This window comes from Aptenodytes patagonicus, chromosome 3 (genome assembly GCF_965638725.1).
Source record: "Aptenodytes patagonicus chromosome 3, bAptPat1.pri.cur, whole genome shotgun sequence".
Lineage (NCBI taxonomy): Eukaryota > Metazoa > Chordata > Aves > Sphenisciformes > Spheniscidae > Aptenodytes > Aptenodytes patagonicus.
The window spans coordinates 120,710,894-120,729,097 of NC_134951.1; the positions used below are offsets into that span (position 1 = coordinate 120,710,894).

The 18,204-nt window shown below is 64.4% G+C and overlaps 1 protein-coding gene and 1 long non-coding RNA gene across 2 annotated transcripts; both read right to left on the bottom strand.

Annotated features, from left to right (window-relative positions):
- Nucleotides 1-5,140: 5,140 nt before the first annotated feature.
- Nucleotides 5,141-9,308, bottom strand: LOC143158893 (T-cell activation Rho GTPase-activating protein-like). Its single transcript, XM_076335348.1, has 12 exons — nt 9,277-9,308; nt 9,119-9,172; nt 8,719-8,785; nt 8,113-8,288; nt 7,761-7,922; nt 7,567-7,676; nt 7,204-7,399; nt 6,859-6,976; nt 6,415-6,560; nt 5,867-5,958; nt 5,610-5,780; nt 5,141-5,230 (listed from the first exon to the last, which is right to left on the bottom strand). Exons 2-12 carry the CDS (start codon nt 9,134-9,136, stop codon nt 5,206-5,208), a joined length of 1,281 nt encoding a protein of 426 aa, XP_076191463.1. The 5' UTR covers nt 9,137-9,172; nt 9,277-9,308; the 3' UTR covers nt 5,141-5,205.
- A 3,121-nt stretch (nt 9,309-12,429) lies between these two features.
- LOC143159113 (uncharacterized) lies at nt 12,430-12,949 on the bottom strand. The gene is made up of 2 exons (XR_012995111.1): nt 12,899-12,949; nt 12,430-12,519 (listed from the first exon to the last, which is right to left on the bottom strand). It is a non-coding gene; the product is annotated as an uncharacterized LOC143159113 (long non-coding RNA).
- Between the last annotated feature and the right edge of the window lie 5,255 nt (nt 12,950-18,204).

Here is an 18,204-nt window from a genome sequence, read left to right on the forward strand (position 1 = left end):
CACACAGATGGCCAGGTTGCTGCAGCTCATCCTGCTGGCGGACGCGTTGTGGCCGATGTGCTGGAGGAGGGACAGCAGCCGCTTCAGGAGGAGGAGGTTGGCTGCAGGCAACTTCTCGGCCACCCTGAGGGAACAGGAGCACAAGGTTCATAAAGCAGATGTTGCCCACAGCCGTCCCCCAGGCTTGCCCAGGGCCGGTGGGAGCCAGCGGCTGTCTTGCGCAGCTTTCCAGGTGCCCTCAGCCAGCGGTCAGGGCTCCTGCTCAACAGGCAGGCTGCTGCCCGCGCTTACGCTTTCAGCTCTGAGATCTTCTCCTCCTTGCTGGTCTTCTGCATCGCTGCCATCCAGTCCTCGTAGAGGTCGTTCACGAGGAGCTTGGAGGGGATGCTTCGGAGGAAGTCCTGCAAGGCCAAGGGCTCCAGCTGAGCCTTTGAACACTCCAGGCCAGCCAGGAGCTCCTCCAGCTGCAGGTCAGAAGCGCTCACCTTCAAGATGATGGCCAGCAGCAGCGCGGGCTGGCTTCCCAGGTCGACGTCTGCGCCGCGGTCCAGGGCCTCCCGCAGCTCCCGAAGCGCTGTCCCGCTGGCAGCTCTGCGGAATATCCCTTCTGTCGACGGCCCTTGCTGCTGCAGGACAGCCAGCAGCTCCTGCGGGAGAGGCAGGAGGCCAGTTGCTTGCCTGAGGAGCTGCCTTCCAACAGCGGTGGCCAGAGCTCTGCCCCAAACGTGGCTCCTTGCTGGGGGTGAAGAGCCCCGTCCCCGGAGCTCCTGGGGACACCCACCGCCTCTCCGGAGCAGCCGGAGGGAGGGCTGGGGACCCCTGTCCCGGGCGGCTTACCTGGATGGGCTGGGGCAGCGTGCCGTCCTCCCCGCAGAGGGCTGCCAGGGGCTGGCCGAAGAGCGCCCTGCTGCAGCCGGAGCCCGCCTGCCCTGGCGCCTGGGCAGCGGCCGGGGTCCGCCGCAGAGCAAAGGGCCAGGGCAGCCCCCTCCTCCTCCTCCCGCTGCTCCCTCCTGCTGCAAAGGAAAAGAGAGCAAGAGCCCGTCAATGGGGACCGCCAGGCCAGCGCTCCCGGAGCCTGCCCTGCCCTGCCCTGCCCTGCCTGCAGCGCGGTGCTGAGCGGTGCAGCAGGACGGGCAGGGAGCCAGCAGCTGGAACCACGGCTGCGGCTCAGCAGCTCCGGCACGGAGGCTCCTGAGAGCCGGCGTGCCACCGGGACAGCCTGGCCCAGCCCTCGCCCTGCCCTCCTCCAAGCTGTGGGCAGCAGCAGAGGCTCCGTGTCCCCGCAGAACCACGTCCAGCGGCCGCTGCCCAGCGGGTGTCCTTGCTCCTCCAGGTGACGTCCTCCCTTGGGCTGCCCAACCTGCATGGCGACACTCAAGGGACAAGTGAGCACAGCGCAGCCGGTTCCAGGAGGTTGCCTTTCTTTCCAAAACTCACCTGGTGAGCGGCAAAGTCCCCCTCTGTTGTCAGACGGGACCGTCGGAGGCCCTTGCTTGGGATCAGCCTGCAAGAACCAGGCTGCGCTTAGAGAGCTGCCCCGCAGCAGAAAGGGACACCGGCGAGCTGCCACCCGGCACCAGCAGCCTGAGCGCGACAGAGCTGGGACCCTCTGCCCTCCCGGGCTCTCTGCCCCGCGCGCCAGGTTTCCTCCCAGAGCCGCCAGCGAGGACGTGCCGGCGTTCCTGGTGGCTCCCCAACCCTCTCCGCTCCCCGCGTGGCAACGTGGGACCTTCCCTCCCTCCCTCCCTCCCACACAAGCTCACCCCACTCGCCGCACATCCCCGGCACCCCGGCACAGCCCGAGGCGGGTGGAAGGCAGCCATTCTCACCTCTGCCTGGCCCTCCATCAGCCTCTCCAGGCTCCTGGCGCTGAACGTCCTCCACTGGGCAAGAGAGAAGGAGTGGAAGAAGGTGAGCAGCGATGCCTCTGCTGCTCAGCTGGAGGACCAGTGCTGGGGGACAGAGCCCAGACCAGAGAGACACTCACGGCACGGCGGCGGCTCAGCTCCTTCTGCAGGAGTTTGAGCGATGGGAGACGGCTCACTCGGGCTCTCTTGGCTCCTTCTGGTGTCCTGTGCGCCGGGCAGGGACAGGGAGAGAGCTGGGTGAGCCCCAAGCCGCCTCTTCTCTCTTGTCAGGCAGCTCTGCCCGAGAGCTGCCCGCAGCCGCGGGGGCACCTCTCCCCAGCTGGGGAGCTGTGTTCCCCCATCCGGCTGCACCTGGAGCATCGCCCCGGCTTACCCCAGCAGCGTGCCCACCCACAGCTCCTTCCGCGCCCGGGAGCTGCAGAAAGAGAGGAGAAACCGCGTCAGCCCCCGCTGCCCCCCAGCCCGTGGGCAGAGGCGGGCGCCTGCACAGCCCTGCCCCGTGGGGAAGGACACGGGGCAGGACAAATCCCCGTGGGGCAGGACTCACCCAAAAGTGGCAACGCAGGAGCCGGTGGGCCAGATGAGGATGATGGAGGTCCTGTCCTCGCCGCTGCCTTCCTCCTCCTCTTCTTCTTCCTGCCCCGCCGCCTCCTTCCCGCCGCTCACCACCCACAGCTGGTCCAGGGCCAGGCGCAGCTGTGGGCGCACGGTGGTGCCGCCACGTCTGCAGAGAGGAGAGGCAGGCAGTGAGCTGGAGGTGGCCTCCTTGGGGTCCCCCCGGGCAGAGCCCTGTCCCACACCTGCCCTTGGGACGGACCTTGGTGCATGCAGCACCAAGGTCCCGGGGCCTGGGGCTGGTGCCAGGGTGTCCCTGCCCTGGTCCCAGGGCCAGGGATGGGGGAAAGGCAGCTGGGCTCTGAGGGTCTTACTGCAACTTGGCGACCACCAGTTCCTCCTGGAGGAGGAGAAGGCGCCTCTCGCTCCTCTTGCGGCCCCGGCTCAGCCGCACGTCCGCGCTCAGCACCGGCTCGGTGTCGGTGAGAGCCTCCCTGCAGAGCAGAGAGCGGCAGGCATGAGAAGGGCTGCTGGTGCGGGGCCCGGCCGTGCCCGCGTGTCCCCGACCCCCAGGGAGAGCCCACCTGGAGCCGCAGCAGCAGTTGGCCTGGCCCATCCCGCCCGGGACTGGAGGACCGTCGCCGTGCACCAAGGACGCGGCTCAGCCGGCGACAGCGAGGATGGGAAGCGGGATGCCGGTGCCGGTGCTGGGGCAGCACTGCTTGGCCAGACCCTGCCTCCTCCCAGCGCTGCTCCGTGCCAGCACAGCTCCGTCCTGCTGTCTCTGGTGGCTGTTGGCTCCAACTGACCAACATTCCGACCCCAACGGAAACTGGGGGGGGCCCTGGGAGGGCCCTGGGGTGGGGGTTCTCTCCACTATGGCCATGTCTGCCTTGCACTGGGGAGCCCAGAGCAGGACACAGCAGAGGGGAAGGACCACCTCCCTCCGCCTGCTGGCAGTGCCCCTTGCCTTGGGCTTCACCGCTGGTTCCTGGCCTCCAACTAGCCTTGGTGCCACTGGTCACCACCCTCTGGGCCCGGCCGCTCAGCCAGTTGTCCATCCGCTGCACTGCTCATCAGCCCACGTGCCGTTTGCTTTCTTCCAGTCTTCAGGCACATCTCCCTTTTGGAGCGGCCGCACAAGGCCATCTGCCAGCTCCCTCAGCACTTGAGGGTGCACCCCGGCGGGGCCCGTCAGGGCCTTGTGCATCTCCACTTTGCTTAAGTGTTCTCTAATCTCATCCTCTGCCACCTGACGGTCTAGCCAGATCCTCTTGCACTAAGGGTGCCTCTCCTTTGCTCCAGCCTTTCCCCCAGGCCTCCGGGGCCTGGGATGTCTGCAGGCTGGTCTTGCTAGGACCGTCATGCCGCAGGAGGGTTGGCAGAACCTAGACCAGCCTGAAGGGCTGCCGTAGCCTAGTGAAGGCCAGGAGAGTTTTGAGAGGGAGCAGCGTAAGTCCCAAAATGTGACCCTATGATGAGCTTCATCATTACATCTCTTCAGAGCAGCTTGTATGGGGGGGCTATGTTTTGCATCGGTGCTGAAAAGAGCCTTGATAACCCAGGGATGCGTTAGTTTCTGCCGAGCAGTGCTTGCACAGCGCCAGGGGCTTTTCTGCTCCTCAGACTGCCCCGCCAGCGAGCAGGCTGGGGGTGCCCAAGACGCTGGGAGGGGACACAGCGGGGACATCTGACCCCCAGCTGACCAAAGGGAAATCCCACAGCATACGACGCCGTGCTCAGCAATAAAACTGGGGGTGGAGGTTGGCGGGGGCTGCCCTTGCTCGGGGACTGGCTGGGCATCGGTCGGTTGGTGGTGAGCCGTTGCTTTCTTGTGCATCACTTGTTGTTCTTGGGCTTCATTTTCCTCTCTCTCTCTCTCGTTTGTTGGTTTTCTTTTTCTTAACATTTCTTTTTAAATTCTAAAACTCTCTTTACCTGAACCCACGACTTTCCTCCCTTTTACCCTTCCGATTCTCCCCCTGCATCCCACTGCGGAGGAGTGAGCGAGCGAGCGAGCGAGCGAGCGGCTGCGTGGTGCTGAGCTGCCGGCCAGGGTTAAACCACAGCAGCCTGTGAGCAAAATAGTTACCTACCGACGGTGAGAGTGCTCACCCTTCCTCCCCCGTCACGGTGCGGGCGTGCCCTCTGTCACGCCGGGATGCACAAAAGCCTCAGCAGTCCGGCTGCTGGTGGAGCCGCTTCAAAAGCTTTGTGGGTGAGCTGAGGCATTTCTACCGCCCAGCGTGGAAGTTGAGCTCTACCATTGCCGTGAGTTAGGGGGCTCTGAGGAAAGTGCCCGACAATCAGTGTGCAAGGAGGATGGCTGCAGGGGACAGCAAGCTGCAGGTGACGGTGGCTGCATAAGGACCTTTAGCCCTTCCTGGCCACCGTGCCCTGCCCACGTCTCGCCCTCGCTCTGACCTCATGGCGCTGCTCCTAGGAGGTACCCAAAACTCACCAGGACGTGGTCCTGGGCAACCTGCTCTAGGTGAGCCTGCTTGAGCAGATGTTGGGCCAGATGACCTCCACAGGTCCCTTCCAGCCTCCACCCTCCTGCGTGACTCTCTGCTCTGGTTTCACTCCTAAAGGCCCTCAGCTCAGCCCTGATGCCCGCTGGAAAGGATGCGGGGACAAGGGACGATCCCCAACTCCTCCCCGAGGAGTCATCACAAAACAACAGCTCCCCACTCCAGAATATCCTGTGGCAGACACAGTCAGGAGAGAGAAAAGAGCATTTTATTGTGGACTTCAACTGTGGGGGCCCAGGAGTCGCAGCGGTTCAGCCGGCGAACATGAATCGGCACCTGCAACGACAGAGTCAGAAAGCTCTGATAAATCCATAAAGGCAGGAAGAGGCAGGCCTTTTGTTCCCCTCTCTTTGGGGAACACAGGTTACGAGGAATTGCTCATGGCCCAGAGGAGAGACCTGGTGCTGGCATTGGCTACGGGATGGCTCTGGCGCCTTATCCCCATGGCTGATGCCCTTAGAGACCTGCGCGCGTGCAGAGACGCACAGTGCCCCTGTGCCACGCAGCAGGGCTCCATGGGGAGCTGCCATGGAGTTCTTTCCAAACCCTGCGCAGCACCATCCCTCGCCGCCCCTTGCCAGCGAGTTGGACTGACTTAGAGCAGCAGCAGCAGTGTTGAGAGGGAGAAAGGTGGGCAGCAGAGCCTGGCACACACCTGGGCTTCCTGACCTCCTGCGCCTTCCTGCGTCTTTTCGTTGGTCCGTCCCCCAGAACTTTTTCTCTCTTCCTCCTCTTCTTTTCCTCGCGGCTTTCACTCTCCTCTCCCCAGGCCTCTTTTCTCTTGCGGTTGCTTCTGTTTTCCTCGTGCTGGGGAGAGCCTGCAAACCTGTCCATCCCACAGGGGTATTAGTTAGGGAAAGCCACGATCCACTGGAGTCAGTTCCGATTTTAACCAAAGCGGGCTCATTTTACCTTCTCTCCTCTGAAAGGCTCGCCAGTTCTTCTGGGCGCCCCAGGGAGTCTGCCGCGCTCTGGGGGGCGCTTGGAGGCATAGCAACGGGTGCCTACAACAGAAACGTTGGAGTTGGCAGGTGGCAAGAGACGACCGGGAGCGGTAGGCGACTGTTTGCCAAATTGCCACCTTAGCTCTCCAGAGGAGATCCCTTTGGCTGGCTTGCATCGGCCACGTTTCGCACCGTCCCCCCGCCCCCCGCAAAATAGACCCCACGAAGCTCTGACGAAGTAGGACCTGAGCAAGACCCCTTTGAAGCTGACAGCTACTCCCCTCTGTCTTTCTGCAGGTATTTTGTGGGCGTTTTGTTTGATGAAGCACGTGCCCAGTGCATTGGAGAAACAACCTTGCCGGTTTTCCGTACTCTGTATCGTCCCGGGGGGTGGAGGAATAACCCAAACAGGCAGCAGCTCTGCTGCCAGGCAGAGGCAGAGCAGCGACTTGGCCTCATCAGAAACGCCCCTCCTACACCAGACACGCTGTCCCAGTGTCTGGGGAGCTGACATACCTCTCCCGTTTCAGACCCCACCACCGTCTCTCCCCCAGCTTCTTTGAGGACAGCGAGCAGAGAGGGGGGTGCATGCGGCAAGGCTTCTGCCTCACGCTCGCTGTCTGCTGTGGCTGCGGGGACACTTGGCTCTTCCAAACGCAGATCTAGAAAGAAAAAGCGTGTGCAGCAAAGTGACTTTGTGGAAGTAAAAAACAGCTCAAGCAAAACCCACCCGGAGCCCTACACCACTTCTGTGTTCAGCCCTCTGATGCCCTGTCTGCAGGCTTCAGCTCATCTTGCAGAGCAAACCGTTCATGCCCCGAGAGGCAGTGGCCAAACAGAGGCGACGGGACAAGCGGGGCTGAGAGGACAGCACTCGATGCCCAGCCCCGCCAGAAACCACGCTGAGGTTTCTGGCGTCGCAAGCCCCAGCCTGTCACAACCCTCGGTCCCTCCTCTTACCGCTGGATCTCTCCGTGGGGGCTGGCGACTCCTCGGCTGGTGGGCAGGAAAGGTCAGTTGTCTCCTCCCCAAAGACGTCCCTGCAGTTCTCCACCAGAAACTCCACCAGCACCTTCACCTGCACACATCAAACCCTTGGTCTCAACCCAGCTGCCTGAAAACGGACCGAGCAGCCTTTCCCACTCCTGAGCCTTGCCTCTGCGCAGAAGGCTGTGGCTGTGGGGCTGCTCTTCCAGGCAGCCACCCCAGCAGCATTTGCTCAAGGGAGGAGGCATCCAGAGACCCCTGAGCAGCCAAGCTCTGACGGGCCGGGAAGGCTGCAGCCGGCTGCTCAGTACAGCGTACCTTCTCAGCCACCTCCAGCATGGCCTCCAGCGGGAGCAGGTCCTCGTCGGCTGGGCTCAGCAGGTTGGGCCCCACGCAGATGGCCAGGTTGCTGCAGCTCATCCTGCTGGCGGACGCGTTGTGGCCGATGTGCTGGAGGAGGGACAGCAGCCGCTTCAGGAGGAGGAGGTTGGCTGCAGGCAACTTCTCGGCCACCCTGAGGGAACAGGAGCACAAGGTTCATAAAGCAGATGTTGCCCACAGCCGTCCCCCAGGCTTGCCCAGGGCCGGTGGGAGCCAGCGGCTGTCTTGCGCAGCTTTCCAGGTGCCCTCAGCCAGCGGTCAGGGCTCCTGCTCAACAGGCAGGCTGCTGCCCGCGCTTACGCTTTCAGCTCTGAGATCTTCTCCTCCTTGCTGGTCTTCTGCATCGCTGCCATCCAGTCCTCGTAGAGGTCGTTCACGAGGAGCTTGGAGGGGATGCTTCGGAGGAAGTCCTGCAAGGCCAAGGGCTCCAGCTGAGCCTTTGAACACTCCAGGCCAGCCAGGAGCTCCTCCAGCTGCAGGTCAGAAGCGCTCACCTTCAAGATGACGGCCAGCAGCAGCGCGGGCTGGCTTCCCAGGTTGACGTCTGCGCCGCGGTCCAGGGCCTCCCGCAGCTCCCGAAGCGCTGTCCCGCTGGCAGCTCTGCGGAATATCCCTTCTGTCGACGGCCCTTGCTGCTGCAGGACAGCCAGCAGCTCCTGCGGGCGAGGCAGGAGGCCAGTTGCTTGCCTGAGGAGCTGCCTTCCAACAGCGGTGGCCAGAGCTCTGCCCCAAACGTGGCTCCTTGCTGGGGGTGAAGACCCCCGTCCCCGGAGCTCCTGGGGACACCCACCGCCTCTCCGGAGCAGCCGGAGGGAGGGCTGGGGACCCCTGTCCCGGGCGGCTTACCTGGATGGGCTGGGGCAGCGTGCCGTCCTCCCCGCAGAGGGCTGCCAGGGGCTGGCCGAAGAGCGCCCTGCTGCAGCCGGAGCCCGCCTGCCCTGGCGCCTGGGCAGCGGCCGGGGTCCGCCGCAGAGCAAAGGGCCAGGGCAGCCCCCTCCTCCTCCTCCCGCTGCTCCCTCCTGCTGCAAAGGAAAAGAGAGCAAGAGCCCGTCAATGGGGACCGCCAGGCCAGCGCTCCCGGAGCCTGCCCTGCCCTGCCCTGCCCTGCCTGCAGCGCGGTGCTGAGCGGTGCAGCAGGAGCAGGACGGGCAGGGAGCCAGCAGCTGGAACCACGGCTGCGGCTCAGCAGCTCCGGCACGGAGGCTCCTGAGAGCCGGCGTGCCACCGGGACAGCCTGGCCCAGCCCTCGCCCTGCCCTCCTCCAAGCTGTGGGCAGCAGCAGAGGCTCCGTGTCCCCGCAGAACCACGTCCAGCGGCCGCTGCCCAGCGGGTGTCCTTGCTCCTCCAGGTGACGTCCTCCCTTGGGCTGCCCAACCTGCATGGCGACACTCAAGGGACAAGTGAGCACAGCGCAGCCGGTTGCAGGAGGTTGCCTTTCTTTCCAAAACTCACCTGGTGAGCGGCAAAGTCCCCCTCTGTTGTCAGACGGGACCGTCGGAGGCCCTTGCTTGGGATCAGCCTGCAAGAACCAGGCTGCGCTTAGAGAGCTGCCCCGCAGCAGAAAGGGACACCGGCGAGCTGCCACCCGGCACCAGCAGCCTGAGCGCGACAGAGCTGGGACCCTCTGCCCTCCCGGGCTCTCTGCCCCGCGCGCCAGGTTTCCTCCCAGAGCCGCCAGCGAGGACGTGCCGGCGTTCCTGGTGGCTCCCCAACCCTCTCCGCTCCCCGCGTGGCAACGTGGGACCTTCCCTCCCTCCCTCCCTCCCTCCCTCCCACACAAGCTCACCCCACTCGCCGCACATCCCCGGCACCCCGGCACAGCCCAAGGCGGGTGGAAGGCAGCCATTCTCACCTCTGCCTGGCCCTCCATCAGCCTCTCCAGGCTCCTGGCGCTGAACGTCCTCCACTGGGCAAGAGAGAAGGAGTGGAAGAAGGTGAGCAGCGATGCCTCTGCTGCTCAGCTGGAGGACCAGTGCTGGGGGACAGAGCCCAGACCAGAGAGACACTCACGGCACGGCGGCGGCTCAGCTCCTTCTGCAGGAGTTTGAGCGATGGGAGACGGCTCACTCGGGCTCTCTTGGCTCCTTCTGGTGTCCTGTGCGCCGGGCAGGGACAGGGAGAGAGCTGGGTGAGCCCCAAGCCGCCTCTTCTCTCTTGTCAGGCAGCTCTGCCCGAGAGCTGCCCGCAGCCGCGGGGGCACCTCTCCCCAGCTGGGGAGCTGTGTTCCCCCATCCGGCTGCACCTGGAGCATCGCCCCGGCTTACCCCAGCAGCGTGCCCACCCACAGCTCCTTCCGCGCCCGGGAGCTGCAGAAAGAGAGGAGAAACCGCGTCAGCCCCCGCTGCCCCCCAGCCCGTGGGCAGAGGCGGGCGCCTGCACAGCCCTGCCCCGTGGGGAAGGACACGGGGCAGGACAAATCCCCGTGGGGCAGGACTCACCCAAAAGTGGCAACGCAGGAGCTGGTGGGCCAGATGAGGATGATGGAGGTCCTGTCCTCGCCGCTGCCTTCCTCCTCCTCTTCTTCTTCCTGCCCCGCCGCCTCCTTCCCGCCGCTCACCACCCACAGCTGGTCCAGGGCCAGGCGCAGCTGTGGGCGCACGGTGGTGCCGCCACGTCTGCAGAGAGGAGAGGCAGGCAGTGAGCTGGAGGTGGCCTCCTTGGGGTCCCCCCGGGCAGAGCCCTGTCCCACACCTGCCCTTGGGACGGACCTTGGTGCATGCAGCACCAAGGTCCCGGGGCCTGGGGCTGGTGCCAGGGTGTCCCTGCCCTGGTCCCAGGGCCAGGGATGGGGGAAAGGCAGCTGGGCTCTGAGGGTCTTACTGCAACTTGGCGACCACCAGTTCCTCCTGGAGGAGGAGAAGGCGCCTCTCGCTCCTCTTGCGGCCCCGGCTCAGCCGCACGTCCGCGCTCAGCACCGGCTCGGTGTCGGTGAGAGCCTCCCTGCAGAGCAGAGAGCGGCAGGCATGAGAAGGGCTGCTGGTGCGGGGCCCGGCCGTGCCCGCGTGTCCCCGACCCCCAGGGAGAGCCCACCTGGAGCCGCAGCAGCAGTTGGCCTGGCCCATCCCGCCCGGGACTGGAGGACCGTCGCCGTGCACCAAGGACGCGGCTCAGCCGGCGACAGCGAGGATGGGAAGCGGGATGCCGGTGCCGGTGCTGGGGCAGCACTGCTTGGCCAGACCCTGCCTCCTCCCAGCGCTGCTCCGTGCCAGCACAGCTCCGTCCTGCTGTCTCTGGTGGCTGTTGGCTCCAACTGACCAACATTCCGACCCCAACGGAAACTGGGGGGGGCCCTGGGAGGGCCCTGGGGTGGGGGTTCTCTCCACTATGGCCATGTCTGCCTTGCACTGGGGAGCCCAGAGCAGGACACAGCAGAGGGGAAGGACCACCTCCCTCCGCCTGCTGGCAGTGCCCCTTGCCTTGGGCTTCACCGCTGGTTCCTGGCCTCCAACTAGCCTTGGTGCCACTGGTCACCACCCTCTGGGCCCGGCCGCTCAGCCAGTTGTCCATCCGCTGCACTGCTCATCAGCCCACGTGCCGTTTGCTTTCTTCCAGTCTTCAGGCACATCTCCCTTTTGGAGCGGCCGCACAAGGCCATCTGCCAGCTCCCTCAGCACTTGAGGGTGCACCCCGGCGGGGCCCGTCAGGGCCTTGTGCATCTCCACTTTGCTTAAGTGTTCTCTAATCTCATCCTCTGCCACCTGACGGTCTAGCCAGATCCTCTTGCACTAAGGGTGCCTCTCCTTTGCTCCAGCCTTTCCCCCAGGCCTCCGGGGCCTGGGATGTCTGCAGGCTGGTCTTGCTAGGACCGTCATGCCGCAGGAGGGTTGGCAGAACCTAGACCAGCCTGAAGGGCTGCCGTAGCCTAGTGAAGGCCAGGAGAGTTTTGAGAGGGAGCAGCGTAAGTCCCAAAATGTGACCCTATGATGAGCTTCATCATTACATCTCTTCAGAGCAGCTTGTATGGGGGGGCTATGTTTTGCATCGGTGCTGAAAAGAGCCTTGATAACCCAGGGATGCGTTAGTTTCTGCCGAGCAGTGCTTGCACAGCGCCAGGGGCTTTTCTGCTCCTCAGACTGCCCCGCCAGCGAGCAGGCTGGGGGTGCCCAAGACGCTGGGAGGGGACACAGCGGGGACATCTGACCCCCAGCTGACCAAAGGGAAATCCCACAGCATACGACGCCGTGCTCAGCAATAAAACTGGGGGTGGAGGTTGGCGGGGGCTGCCCTTGCTCGGGGACTGGCTGGGCATCGGTCGGTTGGTGGTGAGCCGTTGCTTTCTTGTGCATCACTTGTTGTTCTTGGGCTTCATTTTCCTCTCTCTCTCTCTCGTTTGTTGGTTTTCTTTTTCTTAGCATTTCTTTTTAAATTCTAAAACTCTCTTTACCTGAACCCACGACTTTCCTCCCTTTTACCCTTCCGATTCTCCCCCTGCATCCCACTGCGGAGGAGTGAGCGAGCGAGCGAGCGAGCGAGCGGCTGCGTGGTGCTGAGCTGCCGGCCAGGGTTAAACCACAGCAGCCTGTGAGCAAAATAGTTACCTACCGACGGTGAGAGTGCTCACCCTTCCTCCCCCGTCACGGTGCGGGCGTGCCCTCTGTCACGCCGGGATGCACAAAAGCCTCAGCAGTCCGGCTGCTGGTGGAGCCGCTTCAAAAGCTTTGTGGGTGAGCTGAGGCATTTCTACCGCCCAGCGTGGAAGTTGAGCTCTACCATTGCCGTGAGTTAGGGGGCTCTGAGGAAAGTGCCCGACAATCAGTGTGCAAGGAGGATGGCTGCAGGGGACAGCAAGCTGCAGGTGACGGTGGCTGCATAAGGACCTTTAGCCCTTCCTGGCCACCGTGCCCTGCCCACGTCTCGCCCTCGCTCTGACCTCATGGCGCTGCTCCTAGGAGGTACCCAAAACTCACCAGGACGTGGTCCTGGGCAACCTGCTCTAGGTGAGCCTGCTTGAGCAGATGTTGGGCCAGATGACCTCCACAGGTCCCTTCCAGCCTCCACCCTCCTGCGTGACTCTCTGCTCTGGTTTCACTCCTAAAGGCCCTCAGCTCAGCCCTGATGCCCGCTGGAAAGGATGCGGGGACAAGGGACGATCCCCAACTCCTCCCCGAGGAGTCATCACAAAACAACAGCTCCCCACTCCAGAATATCCTGTGGCAGACACAGTCAGGAGAGAGAAAAGAGCATTTTATTGTGGACTTCAACTGTGGGGGCCCAGGAGTCGCAGCGGTTCAGCCGGCGAACATGAATCGGCACCTGCAACGACAGAGTCAGAAAGCTCTGATAAATCCATAAAGGCAGGAAGAGGCAGGCCTTTTGTTCCCCTCTCTTTGGGGAACACAGGTTACGAGGAATTGCTCATGGCCCAGAGGAGAGACCTGGTGCTGGCATTGGCTACGGGATGGCTCTGGCGCCTTATCCCCATGGCTGATGCCCTTAGAGACCTGCGCGCGTGCAGAGACGCACAGTGCCCCTGTGCCACGCAGCAGGGCTCCATGGGGAGCTGCCATGGAGTTCTTTCCAAACCCTGCGCAGCACCATCCCTCGCCGCCCCTTGCCAGCGAGTTGGACTGACTTAGAGCAGCAGCAGCAGTGTTGAGAGGGAGAAAGGTGGGCAGCAGAGCCTGGCACACACCTGGGCTTCCTGACCTCCTGCGCCTTCCTGCGTCTTTTCGTTGGTCCGTCCCCCAAACTTTTTCTCTCTTCCTCCTCTTCTTTTCCTCGCGGCTTTCACTCTCCTCTCCCCAGGCCTCTTTTCTCTTGCGGTTGCTTCTGTTTTCCTCGTGCTGGGGAGAGCCTGCAAACCTGTCCATCCCACAGGGGTATTAGTTAGGGAAAGCCACGATCCACTGGAGTCAGTTCCGATTTTAACCAAAGCGGGCTCATTTTACCTTCTCTCCTCTGAAAGGCTCGCCAGTTCTTCTGGGCGCCCCAGGGAGTCTGCCGCGCTCTGGGGGGCGCTTGGAGGCATAGCAACGGGTGCCTACAACAGAAACGTTGGAGTTGGCAGGTGGCAAGAGACGACCGGGAGCGGTAGGCGACTGTTTGCCAAATTGCCACCTTAGCTCTCCAGAGGAGATCCCTTTGGCTGGCTTGCATCGGCCACGTTTCGCACCGTCCCCCCGCCCCCCGCAAAATAGACCCCACGAAGCTCTGACGAAGTAGGACCTGAGCAAGACCCCTTTGAAGCTGACAGCTACTCCCCTCTGTCTTTCTGCAGGTATTTTGTGGGCGTTTTGTTTGATGAAGCACGTGCCCAGTGCATTGGAGAAACAACCTTGCCGGTTTTCCGTACTCTGTATCGTCCCGGGGGGTGGAGGAATAACCCAAACAGGCAGCAGCTCTGCTGCCAGGCAGAGGCAGAGCAGCGACTTGGCCTCATCAGAAACGCCCCTCCTACACCAGACACGCTGTCCCAGTGTCTGGGGAGCTGACATACCTCTCCCGTTTCAGACCCCACCACCGTCTCTCCCCCAGCTTCTTTGAGGACAGCGAGCAGAGAGGGGGGTGCATGCGGCAAGGCTTCTGCCTCACGCTCGCTGTCTGCTGTGGCTGCGGGGACACTTGGCTCTTCCAAACGCAGATCTAGAAAGAAAAAGCGTGTGCAGCAAAGTGACTTTGTGGAAGTAAAAAACAGCTCAAGCAAAACCCACCCGGAGCCCTACACCACTTCTGTGTTCAGCCCTCTGATGCCCTGTCTGCAGGCTTCAGCTCATCTTGCAGAGCAAACCGTTCATGCCCCGAGAGGCAGTGGCCAAACAGAGGCGACGGGACAAGCGGGGCTGAGAGGACAGCACTCGATGCCCAGCCCCGCCAGAAACCACGCTGAGGTTTCTGGCGTCGCAAGCCCCAGCCTGTCACAACCCTCGGTCCCTCCTCTTACCGCTGGATCTCTCCGTGGGGGCTGGCGACTCCTCGGCTGGTGGGCAGGAAAGGTCAGTTGTCTCCTCCCCAAAGACGTCCCTGCAGTTCTCCACCAGAAACTCCACCAGCACCTTCACCTGCACACATCAAACCCTTGGTCTCAACCCAGCTGCCTGAAAACGGACCGAGCAGCCTTTCCCACTCCTGAGCCTTGCCTCTGCGCAGAAGGCTGTGGCTGTGGGGCTGCTCTTCCAGGCAGCCACCCCAGCAGCATTTGCTCAAGGGAGGAGGCATCCAGAGACCCCTGAGCAGCCAAGCTCTGACGGGCCGGGAAGGCTGCAGCCGGCTGCTCAGTACAGCGTACCTTCTCAGCCACCTCCAGCATGGCCTCCAGCGGGAGCAGGTCCTCGTCGGCTGGGCTCAGCAGGTTGGGCCCCACGCAGATGGCCAGGTTGCTGCAGCTCATCCTGCTGGCGGACGCGTTGTGGCCGATGTGCTGGAGGAGGGACAGCAGCCGCTTCAGGAGGAGGAGGTTGGCTGCAGGCAACTTCTCGGCCACCCTGAGGGAACAGGAGCACAAGGTTCATAAAGCAGATGTTGCCCACAGCCGTCCCCCAGGCTTGCCCAGGGCCGGTGGGAGCCAGCGGCTGTCTTGCGCAGCTTTCCAGGTGCCCTCAGCCAGCGGTCAGGGCTCCTGCTCAACAGGCAGGCTGCTGCCCGCGCTTACGCTTTCAGCTCTGAGATCTTCTCCTCCTTGCTGGTCTTCTGCATCGCTGCCATCCAGTCCTCGTAGAGGTCGTTCACGAGGAGCTTGGAGGGGATGCTTCGGAGGAAGTCCTGCAAGGCCAAGGGCTCCAGCTGAGCCTTTGAACACTCCAGGCCAGCCAGGAGCTCCTCCAGCTGCAGGTCAGAAGTGCTCACCTTCAAGATGACGGCCAGCAGCAGCGCGGGCTGGCTTCCCAGGTCGACGTCTGCGCCGCGGTCCAGGGCCTCCCGCAGCTCCCGAAGCGCTGTCCCGCTGGCAGCTCTGCGGAATATCCCTTCTGTCGACGGCCCTTGCTGCTGCAGGACAGCCAGCAGCTCCTGCGGGAGAGGCAGGAGGCCAGTTGCTTGCCTGAGGAGCTGCCTTCCAACAGCGGTGGCCAGAGCTCTGCCCCAAACGTGGCTCCTTGCTGGGGGTGAAGAGCCCCGTCCCCGGAGCTCCTGGGGACACCCACCGCCTCTCCGGAGCAGCCGGAGGGAGGGCTGGGGACCCCTGTCCCGGGCGGCTTACCTGGATGGGCTGGGGCAGCGTGCCGTCCTCCCCGCAGAGGGCTGCCAGGGGCTGGCCGAAGAGCGCCCTGCTGCAGCCGGAGCCCGCCTGCCCTGGCGCCTGGGCAGCGGCCGGGGTCCGCCGCAGAGCAAAGGGCCAGGGCAGCCCCCTCCTCCTCCTCCCGCTGCTCCCTCCTGCTGCAAAGGAAAAGAGAGCAAGAGCCCGTCAATGGGGACCGCCAGGCCAGCGCTCCCGGAGCCTGCCCTGCCCTGCCCTGCCCTGCCTGCAGCGCGGTGCTGAGCGGTGCAGCAGGACGGGCAGGGAGCCAGCAGCTGGAACCACGGCTGCGGCTCAGCAGCTCCGGCACGGAGGCTCCTGAGAGCCGGCGTGCCACCGGGACAGCCTGGCCCAGCCCTCGCCCTGCCCTCCTCCAAGCTGTGGGCAGCAGCAGAGGCTCCGTGTCCCCGCAGAACCACGTCCAGCGGCCGCTGCCCAGCGGGTGTCCTTGCTCCTCCAGGTGACGTCCTCCCTTGGGCTGCCCAACCTGCATGGCGACACTCAAGGGACAAGTGAGCACAGCGCAGCCGGTTCCAGGAGGTTGCCTTTCTTTCCAAAACTCACCTGGTGAGCGGCAAAGTCCCCCTCTGTTGTCAGACGGGACCGTCGGAGGCCCTTGCTTGGGATCAGCCTGCAAGAACCAGGCTGCGCTTAGAGAGCTGCCCCGCAGCAGAAAGGGACACCGGCGAGCTGCCACCCGGCACCAGCAGCCTGAGCGCGACAGAGCTGGGACCCTCTGCCCTCCCGGGCTCTCTGCCCCGCGCGCCAGGTTTCCTCCCAGAGCCGCCAGCGAGGACGTGCCGGCGTTCCTGGTGGCTCCCCAACCCTCTCCGCTCCCCGCGTGGCAACGTGGGACCTTCCCTCCCTCCCTCCCTCCCTCCCTCCCTCCCACACAAGCTCACCCCACTCGCCGCACATCCCCGGCACCCCGGCACAGCCCGAGGCGGGTGGAAGGCAGCCATTCTCACCTCTGCCTGGCCCTCCATCAGCCTCTCCAGGCTCCTGGCGCTGAACGTCCTCCACTGGGCAAGAGAGAAGGAGTGGAAGAAGGTGAGCAGCGATGCCTCTGCTGCTCAGCTGGAGGACCAGTGCTGGGGGACAGAGCCCAGACCAGAGAGACACTCACGGCACGGCGGCGGCTCAGCTCCTTCTGCAGGAGTTTGAGCGATGGGAGACGGCTCACTCGGGCTCTCTTGGCTCCTTCTGGTGTCCTGTGCGCCGGGCAGGGACAGGGAGAGAGCTGGGTGAGCCCCAAGCCGCCTCTTCTCTCTTGTCAGGCAGCTCTGCCCGAGAGCTGCCCGCAGCCGCGGGGGCACCTCTCCCCAGCTGGGGAGCTGTGTTCCCCCATCCGGCTGCACCTGGAGCATCGCCCCGGCTTACCCCAGCAGCGTGCCCACCCACAGCTCCTTCCGCGCCCGGGAGCTGCAGAAAGAGAGGAGAAACCGCGTCAGCCCCCGCTGCCCCCCAGCCCGTGGGCAGAGGCGGGCGCCTGCACAGCCCTGCCCCGTGGGGAAGGACACGGGGCAGGACAAATCCCCGTGGGGCAGGACTCACCCAAAAGTGGCAACGCAGGAGCCGGTGGGCCAGATGAGGATGATGGAGGTCCTGTCCTCGCCGCTGCCTTCCTCCTCCTCTTCTTCTTCCTGCCCCGCCGCCTCCTTCCCGCCGCTCACCACCCACAGCTGGTCCAGGGCCAGGCGCAGCTGTGGGCGCACGGTGGTGCCGCCACGTCTGCAGAGAGGAGAGGCAGGCAGTGAGCTGGAGGTGGCCTCCTTGGGGTCCCCCCGGGCAGAGCCCTGTCCCACACCTGCCCTTGGGACGGACCTTGGTGCATGCAGCACCAAGGTCCCGGGGCCTGGGGCTGGTGCCAGGGTGTCCCTGCCCTGGTCCCAGGGCCAGGGATGGGGGAAAGGCAGCTGGGCTCTGAGGGTCTTACTGCAACTTGGCGACCACCAGTTCCTCCTGGAGGAGGAGAAGGCGCCTCTCGCTCCTCTTGCGGCCCCGGCTCAGCCGCACGTCCGCGCTCAGCACCGGCTCGGTGTCGGTGAGAGCCTCCCTGCAGAGCAGAGAGCGGCAGGCATGAGAAGGGCTGCTGGTGCGGGGCCCGGCCGTGCCCGCGTGTCCCCGACCCCCAGGGAGAGCCCACCTGGAGCCGCAGCAGCAGTTGGCCTGGCCCATCCCGCCCGGGACTGGAGGACCGTCGCCGTGCACCAAGGACGCGGCTCAGCCGGCGACAGCGAGGATGGGAAGCGGGATGCCGGTGCCGGTGCTGGGGCAGCACTGCTTGGCCAGACCCTGCCTCCTCCCAGCGCTGCTCCGTGCCAGCACAGCTCCGTCCTGCTGTCTCTGGTGGCTGTTGGCTCCAACTGACCAACATTCCGACCCCAACGGAAACTGGGGGGGGCCCTGGGAGGGCCCTGGGGTGGGGGTTCTCTCCACTATGGCCATGTCTGCCTTGCACTGGGGAGCCCAGAGCAGGACACAGCAGAGGGGAAGGACCACCTCCCTCCGCCTGCTGGCAGTGCCCCTTGCCTTGGGCTTCACCGCTGGTTCCTGGCCTCCAACTAGCCTTGGTGCCACTGGTCACCACCCTCTGGGCCCGGCCGCTCAGCCAGTTGTCCATCCGCTGCACTGCTCATCAGCCCACGTGCCGTTTGCTTTCTTCCAGTCTTCAGGCACATCTCCCTTTTGGAGCGGCCGCACAAGGCCATCTGCCAGCTCCCTCAGCACTTGAGGGTGCACCCCGGCGGGGCCCGTCAGGGCCTTGT

Bases quoted from the DNA above. Each gene is read 5' to 3' on its own strand.
- LOC143158893 (XM_076335348.1), bottom strand. The intron at 8,289-8,718 runs GTGAGTTTTGGA...TTTCCTTTGCAG, and splicing joins GGGACTTTGCCGCTCACCAG to CAGGAGGGAGCAGCGGGAGG. The intron at 7,400-7,566 runs GTAAGCGCGGGC...CTGTTCCCTCAG, and splicing joins AAGATCTCAGAGCTGAAAGC to GGTGGCCGAGAAGTTGCCTG.